Source organism: Hemitrygon akajei, chromosome 6 (assembly GCF_048418815.1).
Source record: "Hemitrygon akajei chromosome 6, sHemAka1.3, whole genome shotgun sequence".
Lineage (NCBI taxonomy): Eukaryota > Metazoa > Chordata > Chondrichthyes > Myliobatiformes > Dasyatidae > Hemitrygon > Hemitrygon akajei.
In genome coordinates, this window is record NC_133129.1 from 133,594,886 (window position 1) to 133,613,890 (window position 19,005).

The window sequence follows — 19,005 nt, forward strand, 5'->3', positions numbered from 1 at the left end:
AGTAATTAATAGTTATTATTGCTGCCAGCAAGTCATCGTTGTGCTTCACCAGCACCAGCTTAAACTGGAAGCTTAATGTACTGCTCCAGGGATATTAACTCAAGCTACCAGCTTACAAGAGCAACTTTCTTCTAGATTTCAATTTATATCAAGAAGAGCAATAATTTAAAAAAATGTAGAAGCAAATCATTACAACCACTTCTGGTCTATTAGTGACTAAGTATTATTGCCCAGCAATATTTAATCAGAGCAACCAGCACTTTATTCATTTTACTTTGACGAGGTCATGTTGAATTAACCCTGGAACATTAAAGAATTTATTATACACTCTCTTGATCAATTTCAGAAACTGGCAGCTACAATTAACTCTTGCTTGGAAACATTGATCAGGAAGCATCAGCACATGAATTGGTGCATTAGACCAAATCCCAAGGCTAACCTCACAAGGTGGCACCAGATGTGACTACTTGCTGGTAGTTAACAGGGATACACTCAAGGTCTGACCCAATAAAACTGAAAGCTATTTGAATAGTGGTGGCACAGGAACCTGAAGATTGACACTAGATATTTCAGAACAGCTTCTTCCCCTCCACCATCAGGTTTTTAATTGGACAATGAGCCCATGCACAGTACACGACCCCACTTTTTATGCTCTTTGCACTACTTTTTATATTTCTTATTGTAATTTATAATTATGTATTGCAATGTACCACTGCTGCAAAACAAAAAACTTCACAACATATGCCAGTGATATTAAACCTGATTCTGAAAGCAACTTCAATCCTGCAAACACTAGGCAGACCTGACAGAATTAGCAGAACAGAAAACCCAAAAGTCAAGCCCATCACCTGGAAACATTGGAGAGATAGATCTCCATTGTGCCAGAAAACGAGGCCACTGGAGAAGGCTTCAGGTCAGACTAAAATGTAGGGCCTTAAAATATCATGTCATCCAAGCATCCTTCTGGCCAATGCACAATTGGTGGAGGACTAGATAGAATACTTAAGAACAAGAACACTGTATTGGAGTGACATGAGAGATTGCTGTATACTGTTTCACTCAGACATGGCTCACTCCCAACTCTCCTGACAGTACTCTAACTCCAGAGTTTTACAATCAACTCTGTAGTTAGAGTACTACAGAGTTGATTATTAGGTAGGAGGAAATTAGGTAGGAGGAAATGGCAGCAGTATCAAAACACACAACAGCACAGCTGCAGGAAAAAAATTTGTGAAACCCTTCCGGTTTCACAAACCAGACTAATGGTTTTCTGCATTAATTACTCGTGAAATGTAGTCTGATCTTCAACAAAGTCAATTAACAGACAATCTGCCTAAACTAGTAACATACAAACAATTGTACTTCTTGTCAATACTGAGTACACCATTTAATCACAGTCTAGGTTCAAAAAAGTAAGTAAGACTTCTACAAAAGCTATTTGGAGTCAGGTGTTCCAATCAATGAGATGAGATTGGAGGTGTGGGTTGTAGAGGTGTCCTGCCCTATATAAAATAAAGATGCACAAAGTCAACTCACAGAGCCTGCTCTTCTCAAGATGTTTACGTGCACCATGCCCCAAACAAAACACCTTTGAGAGGATCATAGAAGAAGAATTGTAGAGATCCACGAAGTTAGAAATTGCTACAAAAGCATTTCTAAAGATCCGAGTGCTCAGTCCACGGTAAGAGAAATTATCTACAAAATGGAAAAAAATCAGCGCTGTTGCCATTCTTCCTAGAAGTGGGCATCCTATAAAGATCATCAATACGTGTAATACTGAAGGTGAAAAAGTACCCAAGGGTAACAGAAAAGACCTGCAGAAACCTCTAGAACTTGATAAAGCCTCTGTTCATGTGTCCTCTACAGGAATAACACAGAACAAGAATGGTGCTTATGGAAAGACACCACAGAGGAAACCACTGGTCTCCCAAAAAAAAAAATTGCTGTATGTCTCAAGTTTGCAAGAGACCACCTGGATGTTCTATGATGTTTCTGGGACAATTTTCTGTGGACAGATGAGACAAAAGTTGAACTTCTTGGTAGAAATGCACACTATGTTTGGAGGAAAAGGACACTGCACACCAATGCCAAAACCTCATCCCAACTGTGAAGCATGGTGGAAGGAGCATCATGGTTTGGGGCTGCTTTGCTATCTCAGGGACTAGACAGCCTGTAATCATTGAGGGAACAATGAAGTCAAAATTGTATCAAGATATTTTACAGGAGAATGTCAGGGCAGCTTAGAAGAAGTTGGATGATGCAAGACAATAATCCAAAACACAACAGTAAATCAACAACATATGGTTTAAAAAGGAAATTTGTGTTTTTGAATGGGCAAGTCAGAGTCCAGATCACAACCCAATTGAGATGCTGTGGCATGATCTGAAGAGGGCTGTTTATGAAAGGTATCTCAGAAGAATTAATGAACAGAAACATTCTTATATGGAGGAATTGTCCAAAATTCCTCCTCACTGTTGTGCATGTCTGATCAGCAGCTACAGGAAATGTCTGGTAGAGGTTATTGCTTTTACAGGAGATTCTAAAAGGTTTTAAATACAAGGGCTCACATCCTTTTACCAGCCTGCACTGAATGATTAAACAATGTGTTTAATAAAGACATGAGAAGTACCATTGTTTAGGACTAGCCTCAAAGACTACCATAATGAAGTACTTTGAGAGATTGGTTATGGTGCACCTCAGATGACCTGGATCCACTTCAATTTAACACCATATTAAGTCAACAGATGATGCAAATTCTCTGGCTTCCGACTCTGTTCTGGATCATCTGAACAACAGGAACTTGTACATCAGGCTGCTGTTCAATGATTAAAGCTCCATGTTCAATACAAAGCATCCCATCAAAACTTGTCATCAACCTTCAAGACCTGGGCACGCATCCCTCACTCTGCAACCGGATCCTCAACTTTCTCATCAGTAAAGAGAGGAGTGGTAATATCAGGATGTAAATCAGAATCAGGTTTATTATCACTGGCATGTGTCATGAATTTTGTTAACTTAGCAACAGCAGTTCAATGCAATACATAATATAGAAAAAATAAATTAATTACAGCATACACATGTTGAATAGATTAAAAATCATGCAAAAGACAGAAATTATATTAAAAAATGAGGTAGTATTCACAGATTCAATGTCCATTTAGAAATCGTATTGCAGAGGGGAAGAAGCTATTCTTGAATCGCTGAGTGTGTGCCTTCAGGCTTCTGTATCTCTTACCTGATGGTAACAGTGAGAAAAGGGCATGCCCTGGGTGCTGGAGGTCCTTAATAATGGACGCTGCCTTTCTGAGACACTGCTCTTTGAAGATGTCCTGGGTACTTTGTAGGCTAGTACCCAAGATGGAGCTGACTAAATTTATACTCTACAGCTTCTTCCAGTCCTGTGCAGTAGCACCCCCCCCTACCCCCACCATACCAGACAGTGATGTAGCCTGTCAGAACACGCTCCATGGTACAACTGTAGGAGTTTGAGTGTATTTGTTGACATACCAAATCTCTTCAAACTTCTAATGAAGTACAGTTGCTGTCTTGCCTTTTTTTTTTATAACTGCATTGATATGTTCGGACCAGGTTAGGTCCTCAGAGATCTTGACACCCAGGATCCTGAACCTGCTCACTCTCCACTTCTAATCCCTCTGAGGATTGGCATGCGTTCCTTCATCTTACCCTTCCTGAAGTCCACAATCAGCTCTTTCGTCTTACTGACACTGAATGCCAGACTGTTGTGTGACACAACTCCACTAGTTGGCACATCTCGCTCCTGTACACCCTCTCGTCTCCATCTGAGATTCTACCAACAGTGGTCTGTATCATCAGTAAATTTATAGATAGTATTTGAGCTATGCGTAGCCACACAGTTATGGGTATAGAGAGAGTAGAGCAGTGGGCTAAGTACACACCCTCGAGGTGTGCCAGTGCTGATTGTAAGAGAAGAGGATATGTTATCATCAATGCACACAGATTGTGGTCTTCTGGTTAGGAAGTTGAGTATCCAATTGCAGAGAGAGGAGCAGAGGCACAGGCTCTGCAACTTCTCAATCAGGATTGTGGGAACAATTGTATTGAATGCTGAGCTATAGTTGATGAACAGTATCCTGACATAGGTGTTTGTATTGTCCAGGTGGTCTAAGGCAGTGTGAAGAGCCAGAGATTGAACCTGCTGTTGACCTATTAGGCAAATTGTAAAGGGTCCAGGTCCATGTTGAGGCAGGAGTTCAGACTAATCATGACCAAACTCTCAAAGCATTTCATCACTGTCGATGTGAGTGCTACCAGGCAACAGTCATTAAGGCAGCTCACATTATTATTCTTAGTGCAACTGTTGCCTTTTTGAAGCAAGTGGGAATTTCCAACTGTAGCAGTGAGAGGTTGAAATCAGCCCCTCACTGATCAACAAAGGTGCACCTCAAGGCTGTGTACTTAACCCCCTGCTCTACTTTCCATTCACATGACTACCCAGTTCCAATGCCAAATACAAATTCACTAAGGCCACTGTTGTTAGATGAATCACAGGTGGAGTCAGTGTACAGAAGTGAGTCGTGACACCTAGTTGAATGGTGCCACAATAACAATCTCTTAACGTCAGTAAAACTAAAGAACTGATTGTTGACTTCAGGAAGGGTAAGGAGTCAACATGTACTGGTGCGGATAGGTGATGGAGAGGGTCAGCAGCTTTAACTTCCTGGGAGTTAACATTTTGGTTGGATGGCCTGTCATAGGCCCACCACATAGATACAATCACAAGGTGCACCACCATCTTTACTTTCTTAGAAGGTCAAGAGATTCAGGATGCCACCAAAAACTAACATATTTCTTCAGATGCAGGTATCCTGACTGGTTGTGTCATGGTCTGGTACAACAATCTGAACGCACAGGAATAGAAGCTGCAGAGAGTAGCAATTTCAACCCAATCCATCATAGCGTATCCCTCCCCACCACTGAAATATATACAACAGCGGCAATATCCATCAACAATCCCCACCACCCAGACCATGTCATCTTCTCAAAGCTTCCATCAGAAGCCCAAAATCCCCACATCCACTTCCCGTCAGTCAACAGTTTGCTCTCCATACTGTACTGCCCTGGCTTTGTACATCCAGTGTCAACCTTGACCAACGGAGGCCTCACACTTCCCTCCAACCGTGATTCTTGAAACAACAAGTTACGCAACATTATGACCACTTTGTACAGCACTGGATTTTTGTTCCAACAACTTTGTTGTTTCTTGTATAATTCATGTTCGATCTTCTTTTTCTTTTTCAATCTTTTATTATTGTTATTAATATCAATAAAACAAAATTGATACATAGGTAATGGGATTACAAACATACACATTTCAACTGAACATGAAAGAATACATAAGCAATGATTACATTATAGATGAGTATTCCCAAATCAAGGATGATACAATATACAAATAAACAAGGCAAACCTAGGTATATCATAATATATATTAAAAAAAGGAAAAAAATATGCAAAAAACTAATCTAATAATCTAATAACTAATAAGGAAAAAAACAAAAAAAGAAAAAAGAAAAAAGAAAAGAAAAAATGGAAAAAAAAGGGCTGTTTATAAAATCTCACAAGAATACATAATCACCAGTGTCGTCAACTCCGATCCTCTCAACATAAATAAGATTAAAGCTGGAAAATCCAATAAGTTTGGAACAGGGTCATATTACATCATATGAAAATATTGAATAAATGGTCTCCATATCTTTACAAATTTAATAGAAGTATTGAATACACCACTTCTAATTTTTTCTAAATTTAAACATAACATAGTTTGAGAAAGCCAATGAAATACAGTGGGAGGATTAATTTCCTTCCAATTCAACAAAATAGATCTTCTAGCCATCAAAGTAAGAAATGCAATCATTCGACAGGCGGAAGGAGTTAAATGAATTGAGTCCACCATCGGTAAACCAAAAATTGCGGTAATAGGATGGGGTTGTAAATCAATGTTCAATACCGCAGAGATAATATCAAAAATATCTTTCCAATATTTTTTCAAAAGCGGACATGACCAAAACATATGAGTTAAAGACGCGATTTCAAATTGACATCTATCACAAATAGGCTTTTTATATAAGAATAAAAATGAGCTAATTTATCCTTGAACATATGGGCCCTATGTACGACCTTAAATTGTATTAATGAATGTTTGGCACATATACATGTGGCACATTGGCACATGTCCTCTTTTGGAAGAGGACAGCGAGGCTTTGAGAAGAAGTGCGGCGGCGGCCATTTTCAAATTGCTTCTCAGATCGGAGTTCTGAGAGGCGGGACTGCGCAGGCGCGTGAAGGAGGCCTGGGAAGGAGGGAAGATATAAAAAGAACGCAGCCTTAAGCAGCGGGCAGCTTCGTTTGCGGGCAGCGGAGTGAGCCGGGAGCAGAGTGTAGGGCTTGGGCTCAAAGGGCTTAGGCAGAAGAGGGCACAGTAGGCTTATCTTTTAGTTCTTGTTATTTTCAGTTATTCGGGAAGTATGAGTGTGAGGGCAGCTTGTTGTTCTCGGTGTCGGATGTGGGAGGTCCTGGAGTCTCCGAGCCTCCCGGATGTCCACATCTGCGCCAGGTGTGTCGAACTGCAGCTCCTGAGGGACCGAGTTAGGGAACTGGAGCTGCAGCTCGATGACCTTCGCCTGGTCAGGGAGAGTGAGGAGGTGATAGAGAGGAGTTACAGGCAGGTGGTCACTCCGGGGCCACGGGAGGCAGATAGGTGGGTCACGGTCAGGAAGGGGAAGGGGCAGGTACTAGAGAGTACCCCAGTGGCTGTACCCTTTGACAATAAGTACTCATGTTTGAGTACTGTTGGGAGGGACAGCCTACCTGGAGGAAGTGACAGTGGCCGGGCCTCCGGCACAGAGGACGGCCCTGTAGCTCAGAAGGGTAGGGATAGAAGAAAGAGGACCATAGTAATAGGGGACTCGATAGTCAGGGGTTCAGACAGGCGGTTCTGTGGAGGTGATCGGGAGTCCTGGATGGTAGTTTGCCTCCCTGGTGCCAGGGTCCGGGACGTTTCTGATCGCGTCCAAGATATCCTGAAGTGGGAGGGTGAGGAGCCAGAGGTCGTGGTACATGTAGGTACCAATGACATAGGTAGGAAAGGGGAAGAGGTCCTGAAACGAGAGTATAGGGAGTTAGGAAGGCAGTTAAGAAGAAGGACCGCAAAGGTAGAAATCTCGGGATTACTGCCTGTGCCACGCGACAGTGAGAGTAGGAATGGAATTAGGTGGAGGATGAATGCGTGGTTAAGGGATTGGAGCAGGGGGCAGGGATTCAAGTTTCTGGATCATTGGGACCTCTTCTGGGGCAGGTGTGACCTGTTCAAGAAGGACGGGTTACACTTGAATCCTGGGGGGACCAATATCCTAGCGGGGAGGTTTGCTAGGGCCACAGGGCAGACTTTAAACTAGTAAGATGGGGGGGCGGAAATCAATTTGAGGAAACTATGGGAGAGGAGGTTAGTTCACCAGTAGAGCAAGTAAGTAGACAGTGTGTGAGGGAGGAAAGGCAGGTGATGGAGAAGGGATGCGCTCAGCCCGAAGTTGTAGGGGAGAAGAAAGAAAAGGATAATAAATTTGAATGCATTGCTAGGGATGAAAAGAGAGGAGGAGGTGGAGAGTATCTTAAATGTATCTATTTTAATGCTAGGAGCATTGTAAGAAAGGTGGATGAGCTTAAAGTGTGGATTGATACCTGGAATTATGATGTTGTAGCTATTAGTGAAACATGGTTGCAGGAAGGGTGTGATTGGCAACTAAATATTCCTGGATTTAGTTGCTTCAGGTGCGATAGAGTAGGAGGGGCCAGAGGAGGAGGTGTTGCATTGCTTGTCCGAGAAAATCTTATGGCGGTGCTTTGGAAGGATAGATTACAGAGCTCCTCTAGGGAGGCTATTTGGGTGGAATTGAGGAATGGGAAAGGTGTAGTAACACTGATAGGAGTGTATTATAGGCCACCTAATGGGGAGCGTGAGTTGGAAGAGCAAATGTGTAAGGAGATAGCAGATATTTGTAGTAAACACAAGGTGGTGATTGTGGGAGATTTTAATTTTCCACACATAGATTGGGAAGCTCATTCTGTAAAAGGGCTGGATGGTTTAGAGTTTGTGAAATGTGTGCAGGATAGCTTTTTGCAACAATACATAGAAGTACCGACTAGAGATGGGGCAGTGTTGGATCTCCTGTTAGGGAATGCGATAGGTCAGCTGACAGATGTATGTGTTGGGGAGCACTTCGGGTCCAGTGATCACAATAGCATTAGCTTCAATATAATTATGGAGAAGGACAGGACTGGACCTAGAGTTGAGATTTTTGATTGGAGAAAGGCTAACTTTGAGGAGATGCGCAGGGATTTAGAGAGAGTGGATTGGGTCAAGTTGTTTTATGGGAAGGATGTAATAGAGAAATGGAGGTCATTTAAGGGTGAAATTATGAGGGTACAGAATCTTTATGTTCCTGTTCGGTTGAAAGGAAAGGTTAAAGGTTTGAAAGCGCCATGGTTTTCAAGGGATATTAGAAACTTGGTTCGAAAAAAGAGGGATGTCTACAATAGATATAGGCAGCATGGAGTAAAGGAATTGCTCGAGGAATATAAAGAATGTAAAAGGAAACTTAAGAAAGAGATTAGAAAAGCTAAAAGAAGTTACGAGTTTGGTTTGGCAAATAAGGTGGAAGTAAATCCGAAAGGCTTCTACAGTTATATTAAAAGCAAGAGGATAGTGAGGGATAAAATTGGTCCCTTAGAGAATCAGGGTGGTCAGCTATGTGTGGAGCCGAGGGAGATGGGAGAGATTTTGAACGATTTCTTCTCTTCGGTATTCACTAAGGAGAAGGATATTGAATGGTGTAAGGTGTGGGAAACAAGTAAGGAAGTTATGGAACCTATGACAATTAAAGAAGTGAAAGTACTGGCGCTTTTAAGAAATGTAAAAGTGGATAAATCTCCGGGTCCTGACCGGATATTCCCCAGGACCTTGAGGGAAGTTTGTGTAGAGATAGCAGGAGCTCTGACGGAGATCTTTCAGATGTTATTAGAAACGGGGATTGTGCCGGAGGATTGGCGTATTGCTCATGTGGTTCCATTGTTTAAAAAGGGTTCTAGAAGTAAGCCTGGCAATTATAGACCTGTCAGTTTGACATCAGTGGTGGGTAAATTAATGGAAAGTATTCTTAGAGATAGTATTTATAATTATCTGGATAGACAGGATCTGATTAGGAGTAGCCAGCATGGATTTGTGCGTGGAAGGTCATGTTTGACAAACATTATTGAATTTTTTGAAGTAGTTACGAGGAATGTTGACGAGGGTAAGGCAGTGGATGTAGTCTATATGGACTTCAGCAAGGCCTTTGACAAAGTTCCACATGGAAGGTTAGTTAAGAAGGTTCAGTCGTTAGGTATTAATGCTGGAGTAATAAAATGGATTCAACAGTGGCTAGATGGGAGATGCCAGAGAGTAGTGGTGGATAATTGTTTATCGGGATGGAGGCCGGTGACTAGCGGGGTGCCTCAGGGATCAGTTTTGGGCCCAATGTTGTTTGTAATATACATAAATGATCTGGATGATGGGGTGGTAAATTGGATTAGTAAGTATGCTGATGATACTACGGTAGGAGGTGTTGTGGATAATGTGGGTTTTCAAAGCTTGCAGGGAGATTTATGCCAGTTAGAAGAATGGGCTGAACGTTGGCAGATGGAGTTTAATGCTGAGAAGTGTGAGGTTCTACATTTTGGCAGGAATAATCCAAATAGAACATACAGGGTAAATGGTAGGGCATTGAGGAATGCAGTGGAACAGAGAGATCTAGGAATAACAGTGCACAGTTCCCTGAAGGTGGAGTCTCATGTAGATAGGGTGGTGAAGAAGGCTTTTGGAACGCTGGCCTTTATAAATCAGAGCATTGAGTACAGAAGTTGGGATGTAATGTTAAAATTGTACAAGGCCAAATTGTAAGGCCAAATTTGGAATATTGTGTTCAGTTCTGGTCACCGAATTATAGGAAAGATATCAATAAATTAGAGAGAGTGCAGAGACGATTTACTAGGATGTTACCTGGGTTTCAGCACTTAAGTTACAGAGAAAGGTTGAACAAGTTAGGTCTCTATTCATTGAAGCGTAGAAGGTTGAGGGGGGATTTGATCGAGGTATTTAAAATGTTGAGAGGGATAGATAGAGTTGACGTGAATAGGCTGTTTCCATTGAGAGTAGGGGAGATTCAAATGAGAGGACATGATTTGAGAGTTAGGGGGCAAAAGTTTAAGGGAAACACGAGGGGGTATTTCTTTACTCAGAGAGTGATAGCTGTGTGGAATGAGCTTCCTGTAGAAGTAGTAGAGGCCAGTTCAGTTGTGTCATTTAAGATAAAATTGGATAGGTATATGGACAGGAAAGGAGTGGAGGGTTATGGGCTGAGTGCGGGTAATTGGGACTAGGTGAGATTAAGAGTTCGGCACGGACTAGGAGGGCCGGAATGGCCTGTTTCCGTGCTGTGATTGTTATATGGTTATATAGATGTATTAACTAATTGAAGAATTCTATCCCAATTCTCAATAGGAATAATAAGATTAAGCTCTCTTTCCCAATCATTTTTGGTCTTATTAAGGGGCTCTGAACGTATCTTCATAATTATATTATAAAGTTTTGATATAAGCCCTTTTTGAAAAGGGTTTAATTCAAACAAACTCTCCAAAATATTTGAAGACACAAAATTTGGAAACGTAGGAAGTACCGTACTTAAAAAATGCCTAACCTGTAAATATCTAAAAAAATGAAATCTAGGCAAATTAAATTTATTAGATAATTGCTCAAAAGACATAAAACAATTGTCCAAAAATAAATCAGAAAATCTTAATAAACCCTTAGTTTTCCAAGCCAAAAAAGCTTGATCTATAATTGAAGGGTGGAAAAAACAATTAGATACAATAGGAATATTTAAAACGAATTGAGTCAACCCGAAAAATTTCCGAAATTGAAACCATATACGTAAGGTATATTTAACTATCGGGTTGTCAATTCATTTCGGCAATTTAGAAAGAGCAAAAAGGAGAGAAGTCCCTAAAATAGAACCCAGAGCATAACCTGGTACCGATTTAATTTCCAAACTCACCCAATGACGACCAAAAGGACCATCCCAGTCTTTCAACCAACATAACAAATATCTAATATTAACTGCCCAATAATAAAATCTGAAATTAGGTAATGCCAACCCACCTTCCTTCTTTGTCTTCTGTAAGTATATTTTACCTAACCTGGGATTTTTATTCTGCCATATATATGAGGAAATTTTTGAATCAACATTAGTAAAAAAGGATTTCGGAATAAAAATTGGTACCGCTTGAAAAATGTATAAAAACTTAGGTAAAATAACCATCTTAGTAGCATTAATCCTACCTATCAGAGATAAAGATAATGGTGACCACTTAGTAAACAAGCCTTTAATCTGATCAATTAAGGGTAAAAAATTAAACCTAAATAATTTCTTATGGTTTTTTGTGATTTTAATCCCTAAGTAAGTAAAAGAATCATTAACTAATTTAAAAGGTAAATTACCATAGCTTGGGACCTGTCTATTCAAAGGAAACAATTCACTCTTATTAAGATTTAACTTATACCCAGAAAACTCACTAAATTGAGCCAACAATGATAGAATTGCTGGAATAGATTTCTCAGGGTTAGAAATGAATAATAATAAATCATCTGCATACAAAGATACCTTATGAATATCTGTCCCATGATTAATACCCGAAATATCCTGTGATTCTCTGATGGCAATTGCCAAAGGTTCTAAAGCAATGTTAAATAGTAATGGGCTAAGAGGACAACCTTGTCTAGTGCCCTGAAATAAACGAAAGAAGGGAGATCTTTGATTATTAGTAAACACCGAGGCTACTGGAGTGTGATAAATCAGTTTAATCCAAGAAATGAATGTCGGACTAAAATTAAACTTCTCCAACACATAAAATAAGTAAGGCCATTCAACTCTATCAAATGCTTTCTCCGTATCTAATGAAATAACACATTCTGAAGTGCTATGTGAAGGAGTATAAACAATATTCAGTAATCTCCTAACATTGAAAAAAGAATAGCGATTTTTAATAAAACCGGTTTGATCTTCCGAAATAATTTGGGGTAATACCTTCTCCAGCCTGGAAGCCAGTAACTTGGAAAAGATCTTGGAGTCCACATTCAATAAAGATATTGGTCTATAAGATGCACAGTCAGTAGGGTCTTTATCTTTCTTCAGTATTAAAGAAATAGAAGCTCTATAAAAAGATTGTGGCAAATTCCCCAATCTAATTGCTTCTTCAAAAACCCTGCATAACCAAGGAGAGAGAGTAGCGGAAAAACTTTTTAAAAATCCTACTGTATACCCATCTGGACCTGGCGCTTTCCCAGAATTCATTGAGGAAATAACCCCTTTAATTTCTGCGTCCGTAATCGGAGTATCTAATACTGAAAGATCATCGGATGATAATTTTGGAAAATTCAATTTCCCAAGAAAATCACACATGGTATTATGATCCTGAGGGAATTCAGATTGATACAGGGAGGTATAAGAGTCTTGAAATGACTTATTTATCTCATCATGGTTAACTGTCAAATCCCCATTCTGCTGACAAATCTTAGTGATTTGACGTTTAACCAAAACATTCTTCAGCTGACTAGATAACAGTTTACCCGATTTATCACTATGTATATAAAAATCAGATCTGGTTTTCATTAATTGATTTTCAATCGGAGATGTAAGTAATAAACTATGTTCCATTTGAAGTTCAACCCTTTGTTTGTAAAGCTCCTTACTAGGAGTGGTCGAATATTTCTTGTCAATCTCTTTAATTTTATCAACCAATAAAAGAGTTTCCTTCTTAATGCGTTTTCTCAGACCAACAGAGTAAGAGATAATCTGTCCACGTATACACGCTTTAAAAGTGTCCCAAATTGTTCCGCAAGAGATATCATCCGTGGAATTAGTTGAAAAGAAGAAATCGATCTGCTCCTTCATAAATTTAATAAAGTCCGGATCTTGCAATAAGGTAGAGTCAAATCACCATTGTCTAGCACTTGAAGCTATAATATCATAATTACAACCAATTACCGATGGAATAAAACAAGAGTCAATAAAAAAAAAATCAATTCTCAAATAGAAATGATAAATATGTGAGAAAAAAGAAAACTCTTTGTCGTTAGGATGCCGAAATCTCCAAATATCAAAAACTCCATTATCAGTCAAAAAGGAGTTAATACAAGTGACCGACTTATTGGGTAAAGTCTGAATAGATTTAGATTTGTCCATCAAAGGATTTAAACAACAATTAAAGTCACCACCCATTATTAACTTATATTCATTTAGATTAGGTAAAGAAGTAAATAAGGACTTAAAAAAATCAGGACAATCCACATTTGGGGCATAAACATTAACCATAGCAACCTTTTTATTACACAGTAAACCCGTAATTAACAAAAATCTACCATTCGGATCCGAAAGGATATCATGTTGAACAAATGCAATAGAGGGGTCAATAAAAATTGAAACTCCCTTAACTTTGGCATTCAAATTCAAATGATACTGTTGACCCCGCCAAGACCTAAAAAAGCGATATTTGTCCGCCTTCCTCACATGAGTTTCTTGTACAAAAATGATATGAGCATTAAGTCTTTGGAATACTTTGAAAATCTTCTTTCGTTTAATCGGATGGTTTAAACCATTAGTATTCCAAGACACAAAATTAATGGTTTGAGCCATGCTTCTAAAGTCAACCCTTTGGTATAGAAAGGGTTAACCAAATTATAAACTCATGCACCTGGAAGAGGAACAAAAATAAAGAGCGGACCCGGAAGTGATGACATTGTAGACATATTTGTAGTTCAAAAACAGCCCAAATGAAAAAACTAAAACAAACTGGTAAAAGAAAAATAAAATTAGAAAACAGACCATCCCCCACCCCCACAAGAAAAAGAAAAAAAGCCAAAATATGGCTAGAAAAAGGAAACAATGAGACTAATTCTACCCCCATATCAGCGGAAGACCACTCCGTATATAAAGGATATATATAAAAAAAAACCACCCCAATTTTAAAAATTATAATCACAATACTAAAATCCACGCTTCTTAATATACTTAGTTGTTAAAAAAAAAGAATATAATCACTGAAAGCTTATCAATCGGGTTATAACCCAAACAAATCAAGAAATATTTAAACTATGATAAGCGATGCATTATAGGAAGACAAGAAAAAATAACGCCATCTTAAACAAAACCAAGAATATTTTTCCAAAAAAAACACCATCTTAATAATAAAAAAAATTTCCCTTCGAAAGGTTAAAAATATACCTTCAAGGGAACAGAAATAATAGTCAAAAATATAGTATAATGGTTAAAGTGTATAAAACAGAGCGATTAATATAACGAAAACACACTTTAGCTTAAATATAAAGTATAGGATAAACCTACACCAATAACCAGAGACTAACACTGGTTTGAGGAATCGAAAACCATCTTACACGATCAGAATCACTCATTTATTAGAGATTAGTGTCTGTAGCAGTAGGGAAGTTCTCCTCCAGATACTTTCTCGCTTCAGATATAGAAAGGAAAACCTGGCGTGGAGCATTCGACGGAGAGATTCTAAGCTTCGCAGGGTATAAGAGCGCAGGTTTTAGATTTTTCTCATAACATTCAGACATCAGAGGTTTAAAAAGAAGCCTTTTTTTCATAACTTCAGGACTAAAATCTTCAACCAAACAGAAGTAGTAATCTTGAAATTTAACCATTCCAGCCCGCTGAGCCACACGAATGAGTTGTTCTTTGTCGTGTACATAGTGAAACCGGACAATTACCACCGGGGGTTTAGCTGAAGCACTCGATGAACGACTCCAAATTCTATGTGCTCGATCAAGTAACGGGGGGTTCTCTGGGAAAACCGACGGGAACGCATCTTTTAAAAGTTGAGCAAAATATTTCAAAGGATCGCCTTTTTCTATGCCGTCTGGGAGACCAAGTATACGTAGGTTCTGTCTTCTGGACCGATTCTCAAAGTCGACACTCTTGGGTTTAAGTGTTTCCACCAGTTTAATGGTCGAAATTAAATCCTGTTGCAATTTTTCAATTGTTAAATCTCGTTTCCGAGCTTCTTCTTGCAGAGACGCGATAAGAACTTGCTGCTGGTTAATTACTGAATCCGTCTTAACCATATAATCTTGAAAAGCCTTTATATCTTGTTTAAAAGCTTGATGTAGTTCATCGAATTTTTTATCCAAAACCTCCATAAACAGTTCATAAGTTAACTCAGTGCATTGCGGATGAGCTTGCTTCTTTCCATTACCGTTCGGGTTACGCCCCGGTTCTCGTCCTTTAGATCTAAGAGCCATTTCTGTTTGCATATCTTCAAAAATTCACAATAAACTCTTAACGATAAGCCCAAGAAAATAGTAAGAATCTTTTGGTGTAGGTAAAAATAAGTTGGATAAGGGTGATCAAAGGTTAAAAAAAGTAAAGGTTATGGAGCGGATCTAAAACAGTACTCACTCCATGAGCGTCTCCCGCTGACCCCCCATGTTCGATCTTCATGTGAATGTTGTGTCTCTAATGCCATATGCCTATAATGTTGCTCCAAGTTTTTCTTAGCATGACTACATTTACGTACTCGTGCATATGACAACAAACTCAATGTTTGAGTTCACATCCAGCACTACCTGTCATCAGGAATTCCACTGCTGGTTTGATTGTCCATCCCAGATTCAGTGGCCAATTACTTCACTATTAGCACTACCTCAACAGAACAAAGGTCATGACCATGCCTGGAGCTCATCCGTATGGTCTGATGCTCAAATGTGCCGCTGTTAAACCAAGCCCAAGGAGGTCTTTCTGGAAGTTTCAATAAAAGTGAACTTTTAGCCAGCAATGAAACCAGAGGATCAGTTAAAGGAGAGAACGACATACCGGACTTTGAAGACCTATTCCCTTCTGTTTGGGACAGAGTTCTGCAGTCATCAACTTGTTTAAATTGCTGCTTCCACAGCAGTCCAGCTAAATGAGAAGGTAGGAAGGGACAGGGAAGAGATAAAAGAGCAAGATTAGAATACTACACATTGAACAAGCACAAGCTCAGTGCGTTGTGGTTTTGTGGCAAGAATTCATTTGAAGACAGACAATACAACTGTCTCACCGCATTATGCAAGGTCACCAACACAGCTTTAGCCTGATCCTTCTTTTCTCGATTTTGCAATGGCATCATGTAAGCAGTGTTGGCTTGATCATAGAACGTCTTAAACTCATTAGCCACCTGTCAAGAGAAGAAAATCGTTATTTTGAGGTGGGGGGGGTGGCATTGAGAGGAGTCAAATGAGGAGGAAGATATCCATCATGACTAACAAGCTTTCTCCCTTTTTTAGGCAGTATGCGTCATCTGGACAATCTTGGTCTCCACCTTAACTCAACCATTCCCTCTGTCCCTTCACAACTAAAGACAAAAAATGGTGCCTCATGATGCAGTTTATCCATTTCACATTTGAATTTAATGCAATCATCCCTCAGAAGCTGGTGGGCAAACTGTCATCGCTGGGTCTCACCTCTGAGTGATCCTTTACAGAAAGACCACAGCTGACAGTAATATCTCCAGTTCCATCACACTGAGCAGCAGTGCTCGCCAGTGCCTTGTGCACAGCCTGCTGCTGAATGACTGCTCTGCTGGATCCAGTTCAAACTGAACCAAGTTTGCTGCTGACACAACAGTGGCTTTATTATGGTCATTGATTCTATTGTGGAAGTTTTTGAGAATGTGTGCAAGAAAATGAATCTCAGGGTTGTATATGATGACATACGTACTTTGGTTCGCCTCATCAATGATGACATCAACGTGACAGTGTGCAGATAAGAGAGAGCAGCTGCTAGAATGGTGTGAGCACAACAACTTGAGTGAATGGGGACAAGACCAAAGAGATGATTGTGGACTTCAGGAAGGTGTAGGTTGACCATACCTCACGGCACATATACAGCTCCTCTGCGGAGAGAGTTAGGAGCACCAAGTTTCTGGGAGTACACATATTGGACAATCTCACCTGGCCCCTCAACACCACCTCCCTGATCAAGAAAGCACAGCAGCATCTCCACCTCGATTGAGGCTCTTTCCCACCCACCCCCCACTCCAGCCCAACCACTGTCACAAATTTTTTTTGCAGGAACACCAATGAGTGCCCTGACAAAGTTGTGTCACTGTCTGGTAAGGGAACTGCAAGGCATCTGACCACCCAAGTCCCTACAAAAAATTGTGAGGACTGCTGAGGCTGAGAGGATCATCGGGATCTCTCTTTCATCCAGAAATATTTATCAGGAGCATTGTCAATGATTACTCCCACCCATCCACCAATCTCTTTGACCTCTTATTATTGTAGCACTAGGGCAGAAATGATAGGGTGGTGAACAACCTTCCCCAGACCGTAAGACAACTGAATTCCCTGCCATCACCCAGGTCTCATCATACACCAGTAGTGTTATAGTTTACTTTGTATCCTGTGCCATAAGTGCACCTTTTTATTTATTTACTGGTGTTGTGTGAGTTATTTGCACTGCATTTTGCACTTTAGTCCGGAGGAACGTTGTTTCATTTGGCGGTATACATGTGTACAGCTGAATGACAAACTGAATTTGGCAACTAAACTGTGCAATCATCTACAGCATTTACAGTTTTTAATCTCGTTGCAGCCCCACTGAGGCAACCATCACATTCTTAACCTCAACACACCAGTACCTTTTGTACCAGGACTTACAAACCCATAGCGGTTTTAAAACTGTAAACTTACCATGTTCTGTCACTCCCACACTTCCCTCAGGAATCAAGTAACATTGCAAGTACTGGCTGCTGTTCGGCATCTCACTTAAGCTACCAGTTAACACATTGGGCTGGTATTGGAAGCAGTTATTCTCTCCTCTCTTCCCCACCCCCAACCACCCCACATACAAGTTCAGTAGTGCTTCCTCATCCCTCCCCATCAATGCACAACCTGGTAAATACTTTCCAGTGGTCCTCCCGATCCACAAAGTCATCTCGACTTTTCTCCTCCTCTCTCAGTGCAAGACTACTAACCTCTCTCCTGTCCTGGCAAAAGTCTTGAAAGACTTCACCCAACATTCCACTTCCCTTTGAAATCACTTCAACTAGTCTGACAGGTTGGAGAAATACAATACAAACCTCATCCTTGTGTACGAATCCCCAGATCCCAGCAGCAACCTCACAAGCGAACAAAACCACCAGACAGACGAAGAACTGAAAAGACAGAGAGCACCAGCACATTAAAGCAGTTCATCTTTATAATACCTGCACTGATTAAATCCCTCCTCCTTCAGTATAAACACGCTTGTGTGTGATGAGACAATGAGATACTAAACACTGGGTTACAAAACTACAGCATATAAAAGCTAAACGTACTAATTTAAGTCCCGCTTGGTGGCACAACGGTATCAGCGCCGGACTCCGGAGCGAAGGTTCTCGAGTTCGAATCCAAGTTGGGTTGAGTGTCGAGCTAGCAACTCGGCTTCATGAAAACAAGAATAACTTGCTACAGAAACACTGTCAAAAGACGGTGCCCCAATAACTCCACTGCCAAGTTAAGGGCTATTAAAAAAAAAAGTACTAATTTAAAATTACTATTTCTCTGGTAGCTGCATCTCCGAGGAACACATTTGAAAGCTGACAGCATCACCAGTGAGGTTGACACCACTTCGCAGGTACCAATTCAAATTTTGTACTGGCACTTCTAAAAATTTGCATTACCTACAAAGAGGTGTCTTCAAGCCAAATGATAAATTAACACCCCATTGCTGAGCTGTCCAAGTAACCAGAGCGGCTCTACATTGTCGGTCCAGGTGAACTTCTTTGCTTAGTTCAAAGAATGCTATCCAACACGAGTGCTGGCTACATGATTAAACTACAGACAAGATGCAAGATTCTGATCACAGAAGATTGAATCTGATGATTTCAGCCACT

The 19,005-nt window shown here is 40.2% G+C and overlaps 1 protein-coding gene across 1 annotated transcript in view; it reads right to left on the bottom strand.

Moving 5' to 3' along the window:
* The window catches only part of LOC140729491 (CD81 antigen-like), a 92,120-nt gene that overhangs the window by 7,615 nt on the left and 65,500 nt on the right, over positions 1 to 19,005 (bottom strand). Inside the window, exons 4-6 of the mRNA XM_073049278.1 lie at positions 18,211 to 18,285; positions 16,189 to 16,305; positions 15,963 to 16,049 (exon numbers count right to left, since the gene is read on the bottom strand). Of these exons, the coding sequence (XP_072905379.1) occupies positions 15,963 to 16,049; positions 16,189 to 16,305; positions 18,211 to 18,285 (279 nt within the window). The remainder of the gene's footprint in view (positions 1 to 15,962; positions 16,050 to 16,188; positions 16,306 to 18,210; positions 18,286 to 19,005) is intronic.